The sequence below is a fragment of the Xenia sp. Carnegie-2017 genome, unplaced genomic scaffold (assembly GCF_021976095.1).
Source record: "Xenia sp. Carnegie-2017 unplaced genomic scaffold, XeniaSp_v1 HiC_scaffold_19, whole genome shotgun sequence".
Taxonomy (NCBI): Eukaryota; Metazoa; Cnidaria; class Anthozoa; order Malacalcyonacea; family Xeniidae; genus Xenia; species Xenia sp. Carnegie-2017.
In genome coordinates this window covers 7,370,061-7,393,603 of record NW_025813481.1, presented here as the reverse complement: position 1 = coordinate 7,393,603, position 23,543 = coordinate 7,370,061, and the positions used below count along the sequence as shown (strand labels likewise).

At 40.5% G+C, this 23,543-nt stretch overlaps 1 protein-coding gene across 1 annotated transcript; it reads left to right on the top strand.

Moving 5' to 3' along the window:
• The first annotated feature begins 2,292 nt into the window (after positions 1 to 2,292).
• On the top strand, positions 2,293 to 22,437 carry LOC124439384. Its single transcript, XM_046989608.1, has 11 exons — positions 2,293 to 2,624; positions 3,584 to 5,414; positions 5,561 to 6,095; positions 6,209 to 6,711; positions 7,008 to 7,564; positions 7,779 to 13,923; positions 14,346 to 15,198; positions 18,705 to 19,989; positions 20,629 to 20,928; positions 21,080 to 21,379; positions 21,486 to 22,437. The coding sequence occupies exons 1-11, from the start codon at positions 2,426 to 2,428 to the stop codon at positions 22,112 to 22,114; spliced, it is 13,137 nt and encodes a 4,378-aa protein (XP_046845564.1). The 5' UTR covers positions 2,293 to 2,425; the 3' UTR covers positions 22,115 to 22,437.
• Positions 22,438 to 23,543: the final 1,106 nt, after the last annotated feature.

Genomic DNA, 23,543 nt, shown 5'->3' with positions numbered 1-23,543 from the left:
AACATGCGTAAAAAAATGTTTGCAATGAAATGTGAACTCTTTAACATCAGAGGCAAAGTGTGGAGCAGGGCAGTTATTAGGCAACTTTGTTCCCAAATTCTCGAATAAGTGAATCTTGTGATATGTGTGGTTACAGGATGTATTGTTCATTTTGATACAGGATGCATTTTGACTTGTGTCAGAATGCATTTTAACACGATGTATTGTTATTGCGAGTTGTGTGGTTGCAAGTTGTTAAATAAGTATTGTTTTGTGGAATCACCAGATTACATTGTTCGTTCCCATTTCTATAAATGTTGCTTCCAAAATATATTGAAAATTTTAGGATGCAGTCACATAATAGTAATAAAATTTTCCTTTATTGTTTACGAAAATATTTTCAACTTAACACGTTGCTTTTCGCTTTTTTAGTTATCACTGTGACAGTAAATTCCTGAATAGCAGGAAAAAAACAGGATGATGCCATTCACATGTAAGTTTTTCTTACAACATTGTTTACCTTGCACACAATTACTATTGAAAGGTTTTCCTATCTGACTTTTGGCAGTTTAAAAAGCTTATGATCAGTAATATACTCAGTGATGAATGTAACAGATGTACCGATTAACTGATATTAAAATGCAATTCAACGAAACTTAAACATCATAAAGTATGCCACTTTGTGCTCACCAGGGACTGTTCATTTTACAAAAAAAAATATAATATTCAAGTGTTTATTTACACTGCAGCTATATTTCACAGCATAATTGTCAATGAAAATTAATGTCATGTGGAACTGAAAAATTTTAAGTAGTATTAATTCGACGTAAATTGTTAAGGTAATACATTTAGTGTTGCTAAACCATGATTCGTTTCAATTGTACTTCTATTTCAATGTTATGTCTAAATATTGGTATTTTGAGCAAGAAAAATACGGATATTGATAGCTGATTCTATTTTAAAGCCGATACCGATATCGGTGCGTCACTAAATATACTCTCTAATACTGAAGATGGCATCATGAGGTGTTAAAACGTCGTCTATTTGTCGTTTTCATTAAATGCTCATCTTTTTGTGTTTGGCAACGTTGGTATCGGAATCTGATTCAAATTATGAAGTTCGACTTTAGATGAATGGCAAATTGAAATTTTTTGCGTATACGTTTTTGAAAAGATGCTATTCGTGACAGTAACTGTGAATCAAACATACTTTTTTATTCCGAAAAGATGGTCCGGTGGATTTGTTCAGGGGTGTGAAAGCGGAATAAATTTCTTTTCGAATTAATAATATATCAAACCGTTAAAAGACAAAAGCAATTGTGATTTGTTTGTGTTCAATTGAGCACAATTCTAAAAAATATCTCCAATCAAAAGATTTGCAGAATTGAAAAAAATCTTCCCGGATTCATCTGTTTTGTGATTGCTTATTTTTATGTAAAACAAGCTGTTTTACATCTATGAAAAAGTACTCGCCATTTTGTTGCTTTACACAAGAGCTCAAAAATTAAAGAACTCTACATCAGTTAGGCATTTCCCCTTTTAGTTTCATCCAGGACTTTGAATATCTTCCCCCAGTCAATGACTATGAATATGATAATTGACAATACTTCATATACAAGTATATGATATGAAGGTAGAGGTTAGTTTCATCCAGGAATTTGAATATCTTCCCCCTGTCAATGACTATGAATATGTTAATATACAGTACGCCATATGCAAGTATATGATATGAAGGTAGAGGTTAGTTTCATCCAGGAATTTGAATATCTTCCCCCAGTCAATGACTATGAATATGATAATTGACAGTACTTCATATACAAGTGTATAATATGAAGGTAGAGGTTAGTTTCATCCAGGAATTTGAATATCTTCCCCCAGTCAATGACTATGAATATGATAATTGACAGTACTTCATATACAAGTATATGATATGAAGGCTGAGGTCCGCGAGTTACAAATGCATTCAGCGTTGTTGCACGCGCAAATTCTTGTACTCGACTCATGGAAGCGTATTGTTATGTATCCCATGATACACCTTTTGGCGCAACAATTTATGAACCCCATAGTAATGCGTGATAGCTAACAAGTTTTTATAAAGATTACGTTTGTTTCATTCAATATGCAATTTATACGTGTAAGATCAACACTATAGTTTGTTACAAACAGCGCAGTTCAATGAATGTTCTTAAAATTTATTGCTCATCGTCCAATCAGATGTCGCCGCTCATGATTTTAAACAGGTGGATGGCGCACACAATCTAACGGTCCTTTTAACTCGTCCTCTATAAAATTCCATCCTCGTGATATCATATCTGTAGGTAAACGAGGAAGAAACCGCGAGCGCCATTTCGTGTTTAGTTAATGAAAATCTCCTCGATTTTCCTGAAATATTCGAGGGCTTGTGTTACACAGTGTAGAGCAACGTCAATGAGTTGCTGAGATTTATCATGAAAAGGCGTACGGCGCCCAAAGCTTCGTTATTTTTGCTTTGGTTTTCTTTGACAAGTTGTGTCGCGAAACGGACGGGTGGCTTGCACTTTTCTCGACTATCGCAAGAATTCGCGAAATCTGGTGGAAATGTAGAAAGTAGTGATCGAGTTAAACGATCCTTGGATAATGAAGACGACACAAAAAGCTCAAAAAAAGGTTGGTTGTATTTTTTCTTTTATTATGTTTGTACATTCATGTTTCCCTTATGCATATTCACTTTAATATCATTTTCTCTTTTATGTTTTGTACAATCATGTTTCCCTTATGCATATTCACTTTAATATCATTTTCTCTTTTATGTTTTGTACATTCATGTTTCCTCATACTTATCCACTTTAATATCAGAGCTATTTATTGTGGTATCGTAAGATCTTTTCAACACTTACAACATAGGTATATATAGGTCGGACATGATTCAAAAAAATTTTGAAATTTTGAATTGACTTTAAAACAGAAATAAAATTAAACGTGTATAACTTGTAAACTAACTGGCTTTAGTAGATTTAAGATCAACGCTGATTATCTGTCGGTGTGTCATCTAGTAGATTTAAGATCAACACTGATTATCTGTCGGTGTGTCATCTAGTAGATTTAAGATCAACGCAGATTGTCTGTCGCTTTGTAATTATATGTCACTTCATTGATCATGATCGAGCTCGGCTTTTGGTTTTTCTTTTACATAAAACATTATTAAACCCTATTTCTTGAAGTAAAAGTTTAGGGAAAGTGATTGCTTAATTGTCTCCTCGTCACCCTAGGTTTTCTACTGTTTTCATTTCGATTCCACGAGGAATATTGGAGATGTGCAAAAAATCTTGTCGATGAATAGTTTAAGAAATACTATGACGATTCCCCAGAGTCAAAACTTGACACATAAAATCGTCTTTTTGTTAGAAGTGTGATAAAGGGGAATATTATTTCACGACAGCGAATAACATTGTGGAATTAATGAGTAAAGAGTGTAGGAGAGAAACATATTGTTCAACTTTGATGATTTCCCCTCCCGACCGGCATAACTTATGGTAATGCATCAGACGCACTATTCCACAATTCAATGCCAGAATCATACAACTACATGCCGTAACGAACAATAAATATTCATACATTTTTTCCAGATGATTTTGTTCCCGCAAACGCCATGTACCCAGAGATAGCCATTCATAATCTAGAACAGACCTCTGACAAGATTGAGACGGATATGTACCGAAAATCAAACATTCCTACAGCCGAGGACCCTGTTCTGGACAGCATGCGACACAAATTGATTGGCAGCAAGGCTGTGTATAATATTGATAATGACGTCTCCCTTGAGGTTCCCCTCACGTCAAAAATCAACGTAGAACGAATAGAGAAAGTTGCGAAAAGGAATACTATCCCAAAAGAAAAGGAAGTAAACAGGCTTCATAAGGGCAAGGAGGCTTCAACATTCAGTCAAGATGGCAATTTATATTCGTACGAAAGTGATCATAACGGACCTAAACACACAAAAAAGGAAGGGTCTTCTAAGACAAATGCAGTCAATCAAATTGCTAGTCGTCGACGTGATGTTGTACCCGATATTCTGAGCAATTCCTTGATCGATCCTTCAGATGAAGATTTTCAAGATAAAGAGAAGTCTGCCGACCTCGAAATCCATGCTGACTCCACTGGTGTGCGAGTAAAGGCGAAGCCTGCTTCCCTGCAGGTTGTGTCTAATCCCCAAGATGTTGTTGCCGAACGCCGAACATTTACTCCTGTTCTTCCCAGTATGGTGCGCCCCCATCGTCGTCATTTCCACCGAATGCGACCTCTATCCTTTATGCACTCGCCATTGATCAGACGCCACCACTTTCATCGTCGTCATATGTTACCGTGGTTACGACATCGCCAGCATATCATGTATCCAGATATTTTTGAGCGCATGCGTTTCAATACCATGCCAGGAGTGGAAAGTGGCTTTGGAAGCCCGCCCTTCTCTTTCTCGCAACCATTGCCTCCTATGATGAATGCTCCAACACCTATGATGCCTGAAGCATCTGCTATGGCTTTCATGGCACGCGAAGGAGCCATGACTACACCCAATATACAACAATTTCTTCAACGATCACCAACCATGGAAGCAAATTCTGCAAATCGATTTGCCATTCCAGATAATTCCATGAATGAAATGGCCCCTCGGGCATTGTCTCCTTTTGGAGGTATGTCGCCAATAGGGGGGATGTCCACCCTAGGGCGAATGGGATCAATGTTTGGGATGCCTGGCATGAACAATGTTGGCGGACAAATGCCCTTTATGGGAGGAATGGCTTCCATGGGAAATATACCTCCCATGAATAGACTGACACAAATGGAATCAATGATGGGCATGCCACTAAGAACACCGTTCGATCAAGGTGCCATGCGTCGCAAAAACGTTTTGGAGTTCTGGGGCATGCCAAACCAGGATCAATTGCAAGCCCTAGCCAGAGGGGAAAACGTTCAAAAAATCCTCGGTTTAAATCGATACAAGGAAGGACTTGGTGATTTTTCGTCCTATGGGATGAGCCCTTTCGATAGAATGAGCTCGGATTTGGGTGGCCGTAGCTTCGAAGCAAGTGACATGAGAGGTGATGGCTCAATGGGTCCATATAGTGGCACAAGTAGCGCCATGTTTCGTGGAATGTCAAATGAATTATCCAACATGATGGGCATGAGACGAGGTGGGTTTTTCAAGAAAGATAAAATCAACAAAACTGATGAGTACAAGAAAGCCAACAACAAGACAAGTGACTTGTCTGCAAGCGGTAACAACAAAGCCAGTGGCAGTGTTGGCCATAACTCGGCCGGAAAGTTTGATCAAGGAATCGCAAAGAACGTTAGAAGCTTAATTGCAGAAGGAAAACATGTTGCTTTTAGCGAAGAGTCCGAATTACATCGTGAACACCGTATTCGTAAGTCACCTCGTATGATTCACGATAATGAAAGACGGTAAGTGAACATTTTTTTATAGTTGTGATTTGTTCTTTCACGTGAACTTCATATCTGCATTGGCCGTGTCACTTTATGTTATATTTCTAAACGATGTCGTCGCATTTGAAGCATTCATTAGATAAACGCACCTCTTTCGTTAACAGATCACTAAATGAAAATCACAGCAGCAAGCGCTCTTCGAAGAATCAAAAAACGAAAGATATTAGAGGATCCAAAAAGGAGGACATCTCTGTTCATCGTCCTCCAATCATATATCATCCTCCACCCGAGGTATATCACCGACCGGACATTGTGCTTCATCGGCCTCCAGTGCTCTTCCATAGACCACCCATCGTGTATCACCAAGCACCGGTCATTGTCCACAGACCTCCGGTCGTCTATAGGCAATCACCTGTTATATTTCACCGACCTCTGCCTTTGGTAAGCCAGCCAATATATAGAGCCTGGGATAACTTCTTCACGCATCCAGCCTTAACTCATATTGGCTCTAGTTACACGCATGCTCACAACTATCTTGGCTATCCGTGGCCCACGAGAGGTTATAAGAAAGGTGCCGTACCACGCAAACCAAAGAAAGCGAAAGAGAATAAGACAGCGGGCTCAAAGAATATAGAGAGGCGCAATAAAGTTCCTCGCTCGAAGCAGAAGACGAAGGGAAAAGTCGATAAGAAAAATAAGGTTGTTTTTGTCGTCGTTTTCTTTTTTGTATTAACGTGCCCTAGATATGTCAGTCCACGTGGTTTTTATCATAGTATTGTCTGTTTTGTTTTTGGAGCTTTGTATTTATTTAGGTTTCACAGAAGAAAAAGAAAGATGTGGTCGTTAATCGACCACCCATTATTTATCATCCCCCACCGGAAATTTATCATCGGCCAGAGATCGTCGTTCACCGTGCGCCACTTCTTATTCGGCGCCCGCCAATAATCTATCACCAGCCTGCAGTTATCGTGCATAGGCCTCCGGTGGTTTATCACCAGCCTCCTCTAATATTCCATCAACCTGCGCCCACGGTCAATCAACCGGTACTTTACTCACACGACAATTTTATTGTTCATCCGTCGTTTTCTGCGACGCACAGCGGATCATTTGTGAGCGATGCGGGACAAGTTCTGGGTATCCCGAATACAGTCTCTGCACCGGGTGGAATGGGATTCCCATTCCAGACCCCTCCTAGGTTGGGTGTTGCTCCCATTTCACCGCTTTCACCAATAGGAAGACGTAGACGGTCGACGCGCCACCACATACCATCAGGTTCACACAATGAACCTCACGAAAGTCCTGTATTTACTGAAAGGTAACAAACAACCAGCATTATATTGTAAAGGTTTTTCGTTAGAGACCAATTTTACCATGTGGAATTTAACACTGTTTTTGTGTAAAGTAGCTACAATGGCATTCATCGTATTATAATGTCCCAAACATTCAAACACATTTCAAGATTTTTCAGGTTCATTTCATCGTTTATCACAAATGAAAATTTCATTCAAATGAGAATATATTCATAAATCATCACTCGTGGAATTTTTGGATATTTTTTATATTTATGATGAAGATGACGTTATTAATTTTGTGTGGTTGTTGCATTGCTAGCGATGTGGTTAGTAAAGAAACTTATCTCGATACACCCGGTGAGGATATAAGGCATTCGGGCGTCCTTTATGTGAAGAGGCACGAAGGTACATCTGCGGATAAGGCGATGGGTGAAACTGACGACGAAGCAAAACACTCCACACAAAATGATAAAATGAAAAAGAAAGGCCTCAAGAAAAAGACATCGAATGCTAAAAAGAAAAACGCGATTGTTGTAAAACGCCCTCCAATTATTTATCATCCCCCGCCAGAGGTGTATCATCGACCAGACATCGTAGTGCATCGTGCACCGATCGTCATTCATCGTTCACCACTCGTGTATCATCAAGCGCCTGTCATTGTGCACAGACCTGCGATTGTGTATCATCAACCAATGGTCGTTTTTCACCAGCCTTTGCCCATGGTCAATCAACCTATGTACATGTCTCATGACATTTATACACCCCACAATACATTGGCTCTTGGCGGGAGTACTCTGCACAATTTTGGCGTATTCCAGGGGTCACCTCCTGGTCCCTACGCCACAAGGAAAGGTGCAGTCCCGAAAAATGTTGAAGGTAATGATCGGGTTCATTTCTAGTCTTGTGAGCGACTTGTTGGGAAGAGTTGCACGTGTTTGCATACATTGTGTTGCTTGGTGAATTATTAACAAAGAAAGTCAAAAGCAGAGAACATTTATTTTATTTATATTATTATGTCTACACATGCACTTCATCAAAAATATTTTCTGTTGTGTTCGTTGTTTGTACTCTACACAATCTTTTGTTGTAGGTATAAACCGTAATAAGATTCCAAAGGACTCCAAAATGATGGGAAAAAAGAAACCTACCTCTACAGTCAATGACGACAAGCACGAGATTACATCCTCTCATGGTCATTCTCAATTGCGGAAGCTTATTCTTTCCTCGAAGAAAGGCAAAAATACTGATGGAACTAATCATTCGAGAAAGCAATCACAGATATCACCTCGATCTTCTCTAGAACTTCGACGACCTTCACTTTTTCTTTTAAATCCAGCAGATTTAGCATCATATTTCGATCGTTCTCATGTTTTGATTACATTACCTTATCGTGGCGCACACTCTGGCAACCCTCTTCATAATTCAATGGTTCCAGGTACAGTTGAGGTCAAAGACACTGTTCACGTGCATGATTTCGGTGTACCTTCTCATAGTCACGTGGTACGACAACAAGGAAATAGTCATGCGGTTTTACATCACGGATACGTCACACGTCATGCGGACTGTCCTGATGTATGCACTAACTGCCGAGCACAAAATTGTCCTTCAGTTTGTTCTCCACATTGTATTTCTATCATTCATCATCAACATCACAAACCACATCATGTGTTTGTAGACGAGCAACAAGAACATCAACTTGCACAAACTCATTTCCACGATTATCACTGGCCTGCGCAACACCACCATGGCCGACGTGACACCGACTTCAAGAACACTGAAATCAAAGGAAATGACAATAACGTTGAAAAAGAGACGATCGGCGAACCTCTTTACAAATCATATAAACGTTCGTATGCACCATGTGTACCTAACAGTCCAACATGTTATCATCCCGTAGCCATCTACCATGATCATATTCATCCTACTGAAGTCTATCATAAACATCATTATCATCCGTATCCAGTGTATCAATCTTATGAACATATTAAACCCATTGTGTACCATCATATCCAACCGTATCCCGTACATCATCATCATACCGAACATATTTACGATAACTGGCATCATTATCATGTTTTGCCTCCAAAACCTTATCCTGTTCCAATACCCAAAGCTGTGGGAGTACCATTTCCTGTTCCGATACAGAAAGCTGTGGGAGTACCATTGCCTGTTCCGATACAGAAAGTTGTGAGAGTACCATTGCCTGTTCCGATACACAAAGCTGTGGGAGTACCATTGCCTGTTCCATGTTCATCCCCATCTTGTAGTTTTCCCATTACTCATCGTGTTTCGTATCGATCCACCATACCACACCATAGTAAAGAAAAAGAAATTTCAACCAAAACAGTTGCGAAGAAGTCAAACACACCAAAAAACAAGAAAAAAGATGTTGTGGTTAACCGACCTCCGATAATCTATCATCCACCTCCTGAGGTGTATCATCGTCCCCAGATTGTGGTCCATCGTGCACCTGTTTTAATACATCGCCCGCCTATTGTTTACCATCAACCAGCAGTCATCGTTCACCGGCCACCAGTCGTATACCATCAAAGACCCGTTGTGTTTCATCAGCCATTGCCAACAGTTAATCAACCGGTCCTATACTCGCATGATAACTTTATACTTCATCCTGAAATGATTGCCAGTCATGCTGGTACAATGTTGCAAAGTTTGGGCCACGTTCTGGGCATTCCAAAAGGTCCTATTTTAAACTATCCGGGCTTATTACCCGGATACGGTGGTCCGGCAAGCCCTTTCGGTGGCGTTAACAGTCCTGCCTTTGGTATTGGTCCTGGCCTTGGTATGATGCCCTACGGACCAACGTTTGGTAGAAAGCGACGAAGCATAAAAGAGGATTCACGTGATAAGAAAAATATCGATAAAAAATACCGGGACGCTTCAAGGAGAAGTTTGAAAAGTCGAAGTGCGGAACGAAAAAACGCTATCGTTGTACACAGACCACCGTTTATATATCATCCAGCTCCTGAAATCTATCACAGACCCCGAGTTGTTGTCCATCGTCCGGATGTTCTCATCCATCGTCCGCCTATCGTGTTTCATCAAAGTCCCGTAGTTCTTCATAGGCCACCGGTTGTTTACCATCAGCCTCCTCTGGTCTTTCATCAACCAGCTCCGATGATGAGTCTACCAGTTTATCATTCTCATGATACGTATGCTCCGCACAGCATGCTCAGTCTTTACGGTTCAAAAATTCTACATGGCGGAACTTACACTGGCGTTCCATTCGGTGAAAGTGGAGGATTTAATGGTGGTTTTGAAGATTTCAATGGTCCATTTGCCCATGGATTTGGGCGATCGACGATTGAGAATCCAAAACGAGCTGCTTATAAAAAACGTCATAAAACCAAGTCAAAACATCATAAGAAACACACAAAGAAAGTGAAAGATTCGTACACTAGGAGTGAGAAAGCAGATCGTAAGAATTCTGTTATGGTACAAAGACCTCCAATTCTCTTTCATCCTCCACCGGAAGTTTACCATCGACCTGCATACGTTTATCACCAACCGGATATAGTCGTACATAGACCACCAACTGTTTATCATCAATCACCAGTCGTTGTTCATCGTCCGCCCGTTGCTTACCAGCAACAGCCCGTTATATATCACGAATCGCCTCCATTATTTGCTCAAAATACCTATCCTCTTGGAACTGATTTTAACGGGATTAATCCTTTTGCATATGGAAAGTCGAGCGTTCCAAAGCACAAGCTCTCAAAGAAAAAGCATTCTAAGGTAGAGAAGTACTCCGATAAGAATGTGGAACTGGATACGAAAAACTCACGTATGAGGTCAAAAAACCGACAAGAGAATAAAGAGACCTCTCCGGCCAGAAAAAACAATATTGTAATCCATCGTCCACCCATTATATACCATCCTCCTCCTGAGATCTATCATAGACCAGACGTTGTGGTACATCGACCAGACATCTTGGTGCACCGTCCATCTTTCGTGTATGGTCAACCATCCGTAGTCCTGCATCGTCCTGCTGTTGTCTATCACGAACCTGATGTCGTGTTTCATCAACCTTCACCTATGATCAGCAAACCTATCTATTACTCAAGGGACGAGTATGCACCGACATCTGTGTATGAGCATGTTGGTTCAACTTTATATCACGGACATGTTTTTCAAGATGTTCCTTCCAGTCTTAATTACGGAATGTCAAATGCATTTACAAAATCTAAAATTGAAAATGCCCAGGTTCACCATCACGACGATTACTTGCAAAGCAAAGAAAATGGCCGCAAAATGCACGAGAAAACTATACGAGATGAGCAGAAGGTACGTAGTGGCAAAAACAAAGTTTCCAGTCACTATAAAAAGAGAAAAGGTCATCGCAGGAAGAGGAAAGATCGTAATAGAAACGAACACAAAAGGCATAATCTAATTGTGCATCGTCCACCTATGATATATCACCCTTCCCCAGCGATATACCATCGTCCCGTTGTCGTGATGCACCATCCGGACGTCGTTATTCATCGGCCGAGTATCGTTGTTCAGCCGCCAGCAGTGGTCTTTCACAAGCCAGCGGTTGCGTACCATCAACCACCGGTTGTGTTTCATGAACCTTCACCCATGGTCAATCAACCATTTTATCATTCCCATGATGCATATGTTTCTCATCCCATGTTGACGTATGTCGGTGGTCAACTAGAGTCCGGTGATTCCTCTCTCTCCCATCCCAGTTATGGTTATGATAACACTCTTGATTTCCATGGAGATTTGAGCAGTATTTCTGGTGACGTCAACACTCATCCTGTTTTTGGGAAGTCAAAGATTGCGAAAGGAGGGAAACAATCGAAAACTGTCTACAATAAAGAGAAACACCATCACGATCGATCCAAACGAAAAAAAGTTAAGTATGAACCTCGCGAATACAACAAACGCGACGTGATTAAGGCAAAAACTCGACGAGTTCAACTTCCTCGCGCACAGAAAGAGAAGACGGAACGTGGAACGAAGAAAAACGATATCGTTGTTCGACGTCCACCGATAATTTACCATCCACCACCAGAGGTTTATCATCGTCCAGACATTATAGTCCATCGTGCACCAATCGTGATTCGGCGTGCGCCACTTGTGTATCATCAAGCACCGGTGATTGTACACAGGCCTGCGGTTGTGTATCATCAGCCAGCGGTCGTATTCCATCAACCTCCTCCAACCGTACACCAACCTATTTATCATTCAATTGACACGTTCAATGTTCATCCACAACTAAAATACACGCCAGTGGGTAGCAATATGCATGAGGTGGGACATTACGTGGGCGCACCTAGTGAAATGTTACATCATTTTACGATGCCCACCATTTCAAGAGCCGCACCCATGGATGTGCATTCTATACAGCGTAGGGCCATAATTGAGCGACACATCTCACCCGTGACTCCATTCAATTTCGTCCGTGATCGTCAGTTGTCGTTAGAATCACCACGTTCAACTATACCGTACCCTTCTCTTTATCCTCACTCGCTTACCTACAATTCGTTTCCCTGGGGGAGATACCCCGTCAGGTCAATGCGATCTGTTGTAGAAGATCCTTACAGAAATCTTGGTGAAGCTACGATTGTCCCTCGTCATTTTTCCTCATCACTTTATCACCCTAAACTTTTCCAACGTCCTCGTGTTGATGTGAACATCGAAACTATCAGGTCTAAGCTTTCCAAACCAAATAACCGTGAACGCAGGCAGCCAACATCAAGTTCCTCGCAATCTGCCGTACATTCTTCTCAAGTTCTGCCTTCACATTCTGTTCCTCGAAGCAGACGACAAATTTTAGCAAGTTTACCCCTTGTGAATAGTCAACAGATCGCACCATTTCATGCATATTCTCCGAATGCGCAACCCTATGATGGTACACCACTATCATCTAAACGCTTTAATGAGCAAATAGGAGTCTACAGAGATTTGCTAGGAGCCATCTACCCGGGGGGTACTCACGCTCGTCCTAAAGTAAACATTCTTGTTCAATCTGCTAGATCTAAAATTCCAGCTTCCAAGAAATCTGGTATTTTCGAGAATTCGCTGAATCAGAATAACGTCGATGCTTTCAATACTATGCCCGAGGTAACGACAATCGAGCCACCGTTGCTTAGAGACGGTGTTCGAGTCAACATGGTTCATTTGAACGATCCCACCGAGAGCCCAAATTCTGTCTTCTCCACCATGAACATTCAACGGACATACGATGGTAATGAAAACCTTGCCAACTACGGAGGGAATGCTCTGGGAATTGGTTCTCGTGGAAATTTCGATTTAAAGAAACGAAAGAAATCGTTGTTACCCAAGGCATCGTGGAGGGATGTGAACGCAGAGAAGAAGTGGTGGGTTCCAGATGCTTTCCGAAAATACACTTTTGCTGATCGACCAGTGTATGTAGGCGATCAGAGCATGTTGGGCCGATCGGCAAACACCGATGTCTCCGAAATACGATTCGTTAATCAAGAGGAACAGAATGGGCATAAACTTCGTGACATTCAACAGGAGACCAGACCTCAAATGGCTCGGCCAAATGTCAACGTGAATATTGAAACTTATAAGAAACATGACGTTTTCTCTTCAAATAATTTACCCGATAAACCTCGACCGAACTCTAATACGGGTAATGGCAAAACCTCGAAGGGCTTCGTTCCAGGTACACGCGAACAGAATACTAACAATCCTGTTCATAAACGTCAGCAAATATTACGAAGCTCGCCTCTTGCTCTGGCTCTTCCTAGTTTACGGAGCCGCGTGAACACGGAAAGTAAATCGAGTGGGTACACCGTGATTCCCGTTCCGGACACCCTGTTCCCGGCTCGTAATGACGTAATACAACCTGCTATTGGATCTCAGTTTTCAACTTTCCCTGGTGAGAAAATGTTTGCTAATCCATTACGTGTAGCTCCTTCTCCCTCACAGTATACAGGCTACCCTATCAATCCATGGAAGGCCATTCAAAGACCAAAAGTGAACATAAATGTGCAGACAGCAAAGTCGAATATCCCATACTCATCAAAACGGATTATTACCCCACGCTTTAAAAGGGAATTTCCCGTTCTTTACAACATCATCAAAGCAAAAGTGAAACTGGATCAAGCAAAGGGAGTAGGAAGTGCGCGGCGAGATAAGAGACAGGCTACAATGATGTTCCCATTGGATGGTAAATTTCTTCAAAACGTTATACCGGATGGTAATTTGCTTGCCAAACGATTTTTATATGGAACCGTTCCCAGGTAAAAAAAAGATACTCTTCTTGATATGAAATCAATTAATAATCATTGCAATTGCAACTCATTTCAAATGCTTCAAAAACGATTTTTGTATGGAACCGTTCCCAATTAAAAAAAGATACTCTTCTTAATATGAAATCAATTAATAATCATTGCAACTGCAAATCGTTTCAAATGCTTCAAAAACGATTTTTGTATGGAACCGTTCCCAATTAAAAAAAGATACTCTTCTTAATATGAAATCAATTAATAATCATTGCAACTGCAAATCGTTTCAAATGCTTCAAAAACGATTTTTGTATGGAACCGTTCCCAATTAAAAAAAGATACTCTTCTTAATACGAAATCAATTAATTAACATTGCAATTGCAAATCGTTTCAAATACTTCAACTGAATACCCTGAAATATAATCCTAAATCTTTAGATATCCGAATTCCAACGTTCTAATCGCGAGAGGTTTGGGACCAAAAACAGAAGAACAACCTGTAGAGACGAGGGGTTCTGATTTAGTATTGCCTTCATCTGACAAGCTGCTTAAGAACGACGTCTCTCAGAATTTTAATGACTTCGCAAAGATGCAACGTCATGAAGCGAATGCCTTCAAGGTCTTCAGCTCCGGTCAGCAGTCTTCCCCGTTCCTGAACGTGGAACCCAAGCAAGACAGCTTTACTGCCTTACCTTCTTTACCTGCGCAAGCTGACCCACAAGAATTCGTTCCCGCACCTCAAGGCGCCGAGGGAGTGTCGTTTCTTCCCCAACCGTCTCTTGCTTCGTTTTCTGGTCTACCGCAATTGTTACCGACCAGCGATCAACAGCAAATACCCGCTCAACTAATTTCCCAGACTCCAACAGAAATCGTTCCGGCTTTTGTTCAAGGTAAACCTGAATCCGAATTACAAAACCCATTAGCTCCAATCATTCAGCCTCTACCATTGATTCAAACACTTCAATCTAAGGCTTTTGAGTTCCCAGGTCAGACAACCGATTCTCCAGCCGGTAAGAAAAATTCATTCGCTGATGTGAGCCCGCTAAATGTACCTTTGGGTTATGGACCCCAGTTTCCCATGTCTGGCTTACCCTTTCCGTTCTTTCAAATGGCACCAATGGTGATCCCTCGAATGGGATTAAATCCAGAATCACCTTATGTAAGGTCAATCCGTCCGCAGCAGAATATCGACAGACCTTCCGTAAATATACAAGTTCAAACATCAAAATCTAGAATACCAAAGCTTAAAAAGAAGTCAGATGAAAAGGAACAAAAACATAAGATAAAGACATAAGTTTGGTAAATACTGCCATAAAGCATTGATATTCTTAATATATTTTCGTAATTTACTTCACATCTTGCGCTTTTTTGTAGACGAGGAAACTTTATCTGCCTTGGTAGACGTTTAGAAGAACGTTCTCAACTATAGGATGTTAAGCATTTCTTGTAAATACGAGAACACATGTTTAAATATAGTGATATTCGAATGCTATTAATTTGCACCATTAACTTATGTATGATGGACTCTGATCTATAGTCCAAATTAAGGTAGCTCAATGGATTGAGATATATAATTGATAATAATTAATATGTATATATCGTATATCCGTATTCTATAAGGATAATATTGCATCTCAGCAGACAAAGCAGAAATTTATTCATCTTGCCATCATTTCACATCTCCAGCGACAATATTTCAATTCATTTAATTCGTTTTTGTCTTGCATTTCTTGTTAAAGTCATTTTTGCTCAAACCAACTCTATTCACAAAGACGTCTGAAAGTCGTTGGTTTTCGTTAACATTCAATGTTCTTCTCCATACCAATGAGGTGGAAGGTTAAAAGATACCTAAGTACTAGATACCCGACCTCGCCAAAAAATTTTAGTTTTTGATTGAGGCAAGCCGCCATCTTGAAAGGTATAGCACAACTAACGATATGATTGAAAGGGTTTTTTTTTATTGTTATTCATCTTCAGATTAAAAAGTACGATGAATTTACATTGATTTTCTATATATTTATCATACTATACTAAGAATTACATGTTAACTTTATTATATATATATTTACAATATCTAGCAATAAAAGATTGTTTATGACGTTTGGTCCGGGATAAAATACTATAAGTTTTATTTTTACGCAACTCGTGCGAATTTTCTTTGGGATAAGGTAGTAAAAATTTGCATGGATGATCAGGTTCCTCTATAATCCTTTTGATCTCTTGGGTAGTTGCTAGTTCACGTCTGCTTTTCAAAGAGGGCAAGTAGTTTTTATCTAGCTGTAAAATTTTTAAACTTCTCAAAGTTTATATGTAGCTAGGACTAAAATCGATATGTAGCTACGACTAAAAGCTTCTTCTACATTGATATATATTTGCAGAGGAAGAACGAACAGTCAAGGTTTCGTGTTTAAAATGTTTCATAGGGTTGGTTTTTTCGCCACCTTTCAGTGTGGCGTTCTGGGTAATCACTACTTGTCAACGCAGCAGTTGTGCGTGAGTACGTTCTCTCTGACACATCACTACGTCTCAACGCAGCAGTTGTGCGTGAGAACGTTCTCTCTGACGCATCACTACTTGTCAATGTCAGTAGTTGTGCGTGAGTACGTTCTCTCTGGCCCATCATTACATGTCAACGCCGCAGTTGTGCGTGAGAACGTTCTCTCTGACGCATCACTACTTGTCAATGTCAGTAGTTGTGCGTGAGAACGTTCTCTCTGACACATCACTACGTCTCAACGCAGCAGTTGTGCGTGAGAACGTTTTCTCTTACGCATCACTACTTGTCAATGTCAGTAGTTGCGCGTGAGTACGTTCTCTCTGGCGCATCACTACGTGTAAACGCAGTGGTTGTGCGTGAGAACGTTCTCTCTGACACATCACTGCGTCTCAACGCAGTAGTTGTGCGTGAGTACGTTCTCTCTGACATATCATCTGAGATACGACCTAGTTTTGTGTGAGCTACGCCATTTGCACAATTCGATGAAAAGAATTCATTATTGAAGTTAATCGTTTTCTTCGATTTCAGATGAAGCTGTTTTCTACGATTTCTTGCACGTACTCGAATTTGTTTATGGTTGCCTCGCTAGTGTTGATATCAAAAGATAAAGTGCTGACAACGTGTTTTGGTATGCTAGTTTTTTAGAATATTTTATTGATAAGAAATTTTAAGAGATGTCAATTTGAAAGTGAATAGTTTGAGCCCGGGAGTATCGTTACATGTTTGTAGATGTAGATCGTCCTGGTTGGTCGAGTTCCGAGAATGACTGCTTGTGTTGATGTTGACTCACGCTACGAACTTTCATCGTACTAAGCTGTCGTCATTTTCAGAATCAAGATCACTAATGACGTCGAAACATTAAGTCAACACCTACACTAACAGGCAACTGTCCTTCTCAAGACTCCACTAACCTGTACGATCGACATCTACGAACATATTAAGATGTCAATTTAGGTCTCCGCTCGTCATTTGTTCTGAACCAAACCGTACACATTAATGGAAAAATTGGATGAGAGACTGAGGCAAAACGGTCATTTCGAAAAATCGTTTTCTTTTTTTTCCCAATTACATGCATAGATTGTTCAATAATGTACGAGTCCATTAAATATGAACGATATAAATCTTTGCTCTACTTGTCAGTTACATGAAACTTTCGGGAGCCCAACAAAAGACGGGAGTTGAAACGATTTTGTAGCCACGTGTGATATAACTTGTATTTTGTTGTATTTATTCTGCTTCTGGTGCTCAATGTTTCATTATCTTTTCACCATTTGCACCCTGGGCGAAAACCTAAGCAATCGGCTACAATATCTACGTATTTTTGTTAGTGTTGAACTATTTATTGTTGCACCAACACCAAGAACAGTGTAAATTCTGCCAATTCTTTCGGAAAAACTACGCTTGTAATGAAAGATGATGTCTAAAAAATCATTGAAGCGTGCACCGGATAAACGATGTTTTAGATAAATTAATGATCTTGCAAAGATATGTACGTTCGGTGCATATTCACTCGAAGCTGGTTCTGTTGATGACTTAACTTGGGAACGGATGAATATGGGATTTCTATTTACGCGTTAAACATGTTCACCGTTCAGGTCCACTTGTTCGCTTTTGATGCCGTCTGCGCGCTATCCAACCATGAAGTGATCTGTGTCGTTTTTTTTCTCTATATTCGTCATCTTATCATAAAGAACCCGTTTTTGTTCCTCGTCAACAACAAAATTGATATTTTGTTGTGAAAATTTATATTTTTTCGCGCTGTAAGAGTTGTCCTTTCGACTCATTCGTTGTCGCTTTCTGAAATGAAAAAAAAAAGAATCAAGATATTTTTTTTCTTAATGTTCCTTAAATGAACCATCGAAAAGGTCATCTCTTTTTCTTTGAGCACGGAGCATGATCTTCGAGAGGTTTTTGAAGGTTGCCACCGAATCTTGATCGGGTATTAAATGTCAGAAATAAAACCAGAAATTTATTGACATTGGCAGTCCTAACCAATCTTATGAACCACTAGAAGCTGAGTCAAACAGTCGGGGTGACGTAACAAAGCTATTTGCTCCAGCGCAACGAAGCTTGAGAAAGGACCTGCTCAAAACACCGCCGGTTTTGCTGCGATGTTTGTACCGAGTAAGCCAATCACAGTTGATGTCATGGTGGCGTCAAAGCCTTTCTGTGTGAACATTAACAAACATATTTTGGAAATCACTGAGAAATGATGTCACTGACCGTTTGCTTTTTTTTAATTTGTATTAACAAAATAACGATCGAATGAAAATTATTAGGAGACAATAAATTTATCGTAGCATTTGGAAGACCGTTTTTTTGCATCCATTCTTTCTATGGCGAAGCGCCGAGAGTGTATGAGAATGACAATATTGCTCTCGTTTGTGTTACATATATTTTTGACGAGCGTGCTCGCTGTGAAATCGACAGAGATCAAAGATCGGAAGCAGAAAAATCACGGTAACAGCGAGAATGCAGTGAAATCTTCAAAACATCAACTTATTCCGGGATTTGGCGATCACTCTGATTTTGGTTATGGTGGATCAGAGCATTTTGGCCTACACCACACACATTACTGGGGACAGCTTGGGGACCACACTGCCGAAATAGGCCCACATACCCCTCCTATAAATATCGGACCTCATTCCCCGCCAGTCCATATTCCTCCACATGTACCCGCCGTCCATCTTGGTCCTCGAATCCCAACCATTCATGTTGGTACTCATGCTCCCTTACTACATGTACATCCACATACACATTTCGTTCATATGGCCCCACCAGTACCTATTGTTAATGCCTACTCACCCGGTCATCCAGTGCATGTGATGTCCCCGTCAACCGTCTATCATCAATCCCCTGTTGTCTATCATCACCCTCACGTAATGCCATATGCTGGTTTGGGTGGCTATGGGTCTGGTTTTGGTGGCTATGGGTCTGGTTTTGGTGTTCCAGGTTACTCTGATGTCGGAGGTGGTGTTGTTGCATTTGGGCGGTCTCTAATCCCCATGATTACGTTGGCTTCACCTTTCTCTGAAAGCGACGATGATGACGATGATGACGATGACGATGATGACGATGACGATGTAGAGGAGAATGCTGATACGGAAGATAACGTGCAAAACGACAAGGTAAAAAGCGACGATGACAACAAAGACGTGATCCAAGAAGATGATCATCGTAAAAATGTTGATAACAGAGAAGAAAAAAACACTAAAACCAACAAGGAAAAGCGAAGCGCGAGCAGCAAACGGGAGAAACGTCAATTTGGAGCTTGGCATCCATATTCACATGTCGTAAATGTTGGACCACATACACCACCTATTCATGTTGGACCACATTATCCACCTGTACACATCGGACCACATGTCCCCTCTGTTCATATTGGACCCCATATACCTGTTATCAACGTACCATCTCATGTACCAGCGATACACGTCCGACCGCGTGTCCCAGCTGTTCATTTGGGTCCACCCGTGCCTATTGTTAATGCTGGTAATCATTTCCCAGCTGTCCATGTTACGTCACCTCCTACAATCTATCACCGACCACCTATTGTTGTACATCAACCACATATTGTTCACGAAGGTATAAAATGTTCAATTACAGCCGTTGACGTATTTAATTCATTGCTTTGTCTTACATATGTACCTCATTTTTAAACTCACACCCGTTGACGTATTTAATTCATTGATGTGTCTTACATATGTACCTCATTTTTAAACTCACACCCGTTGACGTATTTAATTCATTGGTGTGTCTTACATATGTACCTCATTTTTAAACTCACACCCGTTGACGTATTTAATTCATTGATGTGTCTTACATATGTACCTCATTTTTAAACTCACACCCGTTGACGTATTTAATTCATTGATGTGTCTTACATATGTACCTCATTTTTAAACTCACACCCGTTGACGTATTTAATTCATTGGTGTGTCTTACATATGTACCTCATTTTTAAACTCACACCCGTTGACGTATTTAATTCATTGGTGTGTCTTACATATGTACCTCATTTTTAAACTCACACCCGTTGACGTATTTAATTTATTGATGTGTCTTACATATGTACCTCATTTTTAAACTCACACCCGTTGACGTATTTAATTCATTGGTGTGTCTTACATATGTACCTCATTTTTAAACTCACACCCGTTGACGTATTTAATTCATTGATGTGTCTTACATATGTACCTCATTTTTAATTATTTCAACATTCAGGACCTTACGGCATTCCGCCACCTGCAGAATCTGCGCCATTTGCTGGTGTACCTCATCCGGCTGCATTATCTGCTGAACCACCGCCTGTTATCGCTGGTCCATCTCCAGCATTACCTTTCGCAAGCTCTGTTGGTCCAGTTCCGTTTTCAGCAACTGGTCCATTACTTGGCCCCAGTCCCTTAATGGCACGTGCTCCTCTGCCTGGACCAGTTCCTTTAGCTGGAGCTGGTGCGTTGCCAGGTCCTCTTCCATTTAGTCCATCATTTGTGAAGAGAACACAAGTGACAAGACCATCTACAAGTAAGTCTTTGCAAATACCTTCACTTTTATCTTATGCAAAGCGTTGGTTTTTCGTAGAACACCGTGGCGCATGCGTGGCTAAACACGATGTTGCGCTGAAATTTAAATAGTACCTATTTTTAATCACATACTGTTACTGTCATTACCATAGATAGATTTTCTCTACGCACGTTACTCAACTCGGTTCGAAGTCGACGTCAAGCCCCAAACAGCGACAGCGTGATATTTGTTCATCCAAACGGCCATACCAGTAAGCCTTCCACTGATCCTGAATTCGGGTCAGCCGGAAGTCGTTCCATGGATGGAAATTCTAATCCAGAACTTGAGAATCTCAAGAATGGTCCTGGCGCGTTCAGAGATATGGGTGGTGGTTTAGGAGGACCCAGCTTAGGAGGGTCGGCGGATAGGAGCATGGCTCCGTTTGGACTTCCTTTTATGGCTGGTGGACAAGGTATCTGTATCAAGAATATTTTCTATGAACAATAAAGTTATTTGTCAATGAAATCAACAATGAAGTCAACTGTTACTATACTGACGCTTTTTTTATTTTTTGTTAGGTGAATTACAAGATGCTGGCATCGGCAGCTCTGCAGGTGAAGCAATGGCTAGGTTTGGTGGTTTAGGCGATACACCTGGATCGCTTGGAGGTCTGGGAACCGGTGAGAAAATGCCTCCCGGTGTTGCTGGACTAGCTGGATTAAGTGACGGCGGACAACTCGGAGGACCTGGTGGACTTGGAGGACTTGGAGGACCTGGTGGACCTGGTGGACTTGGAGGACCTGGTGCTTTTGGAGGACCTGGTGGACTTGGTGATCCCTTGGGAGCTGGAGGCGCTGGCCCAATGAATGATGGGCCTATGAGTGGTTTACCAGGCTTGGGTGGTAGTCCAGAAGGTCCACCAGGAGGATTACTTGGTGGTAGTCCTCTTGCTGGTGCTGGTCCAATGGGAGCCGGTGGGAGTATAGTTGGAGGATTAGGTGCAATGCTAGGTGGTGGGGGATTAGGTGGACTCGGAGGTGGAGGTGGTATGAGTGGCTTAGGAGGTATGAGTGGAGGATTTGGTATGAGATCTAAAGTAGAGAAACCCAGGCAACACAATAAAATTGATGTGAGTAAATTGAAATTAGACAAAGGAGAACGAAAGGAAATTGTAAAAAAGAACATCATTCCCGTTCCTGGAGCTTAAATAGTAAAAGTAAAATCAGAAATAGTCGAGTTTGCAATATAAGAAATGTACATGAAGTTTTTCAGACTTTGTATAGATTGGACATAATGCATCGTGGACTATAGCAGTTTCATAAGTCTTTTCCTATGGAATACTACGTCACAATAGCTGTCGATACGATAGACTACAGTGTGATGCTCACAATTAATATCACTTGTTATTGCCAATATTTGAACATATATGTATGTCTGAAGAAATAATTTCATTTAGAGTTGATGTGAAATTCAGATCTAAGTGAGCGGATGTAAAGTCTCTTCCTTTCGTATAATGTAAAGGAACTCGGATTTCTTTCTTGTTTTGTTTTGTTTCGTTGCGATTTTGACCAGGTGTCCTCTCTCCGCTGTTTCAACTCTTGGGAATAAGATTCTCAGGAAGTAATTTGTCGGATTATGAAAGTAAGGAAAGTTCAAAAATAGCCTTGTCATAAAATTTAAGTGACTTTTTACTTTTAAAAGAAGCAATCTGACCAAAGTAGCTTTGCGTTAGAATATCAAAAAGCCATTTGCTAAAAGAGAAACCTTTCTTGACAACTATGATATTTAGAGACTACGCTCTGCGACTCTGGGAAGCAAAATGGGAAAATCGCAATTTTTACGTTGTTAGAAGACGTCAAAATGGGAAAATCGTAATTTTTACGTTGTTAGATGACGTCAAAATGGGAAGCATCTTTATTGAATACATTATTGAAATATACTATACACTATTCATCTTTACATGTTTGTGCATGTATATATTCCATGTTAATGCAGTCATGAAAAGATCTGTTGTTCTCAGTATTGACTGACTTTTTCGACATACTTAGTGGCAAGTGGTTAATGAGACCAGTTAAATGTTGAAATGTCTGTCAACCAAAACAACAGTCTTTCTCCGGACGAAGCTAACCTGGACGATCTACATCTACAAACATGTAAGAATACTCCCCAAGTTCAAACTTCGCTATTTATCGCTATCGTCATTTTCATTGTTTAGAAGAAGTTAATACTGTTCAAACTGGTCTTTTTTGCAAATGAAGTACACGATATAAGTAAATTCAAATCTTGTCAAGATCTTATAACATTTTTTTGAGATCTTGCTTAATATCTTGCAAGATCTTACATGAGTACAATCTTCCAAGATCTTGAAAAGAAAGATCCTACTGTGTTCACTGTGCTTGGTGATCAAGTTAAAGCCAATATGGACTAGTGGAGGAAGGATATGGCTTCTGACTCGTCCATCCATAAAATTGCAAATGATATATCACTTTGTTCTTCGAACGTATATCGATAGCTAATCATCGTGCGTTTCATTTTTCACTGCGAGGTTTACAAAGTGTCCGTCAAGGAAAGAAGTCTGAAAGCATAATGAAATTTAAAATGACTTTTTCGTGGGTACGATGCCCTTGTATTTGCTT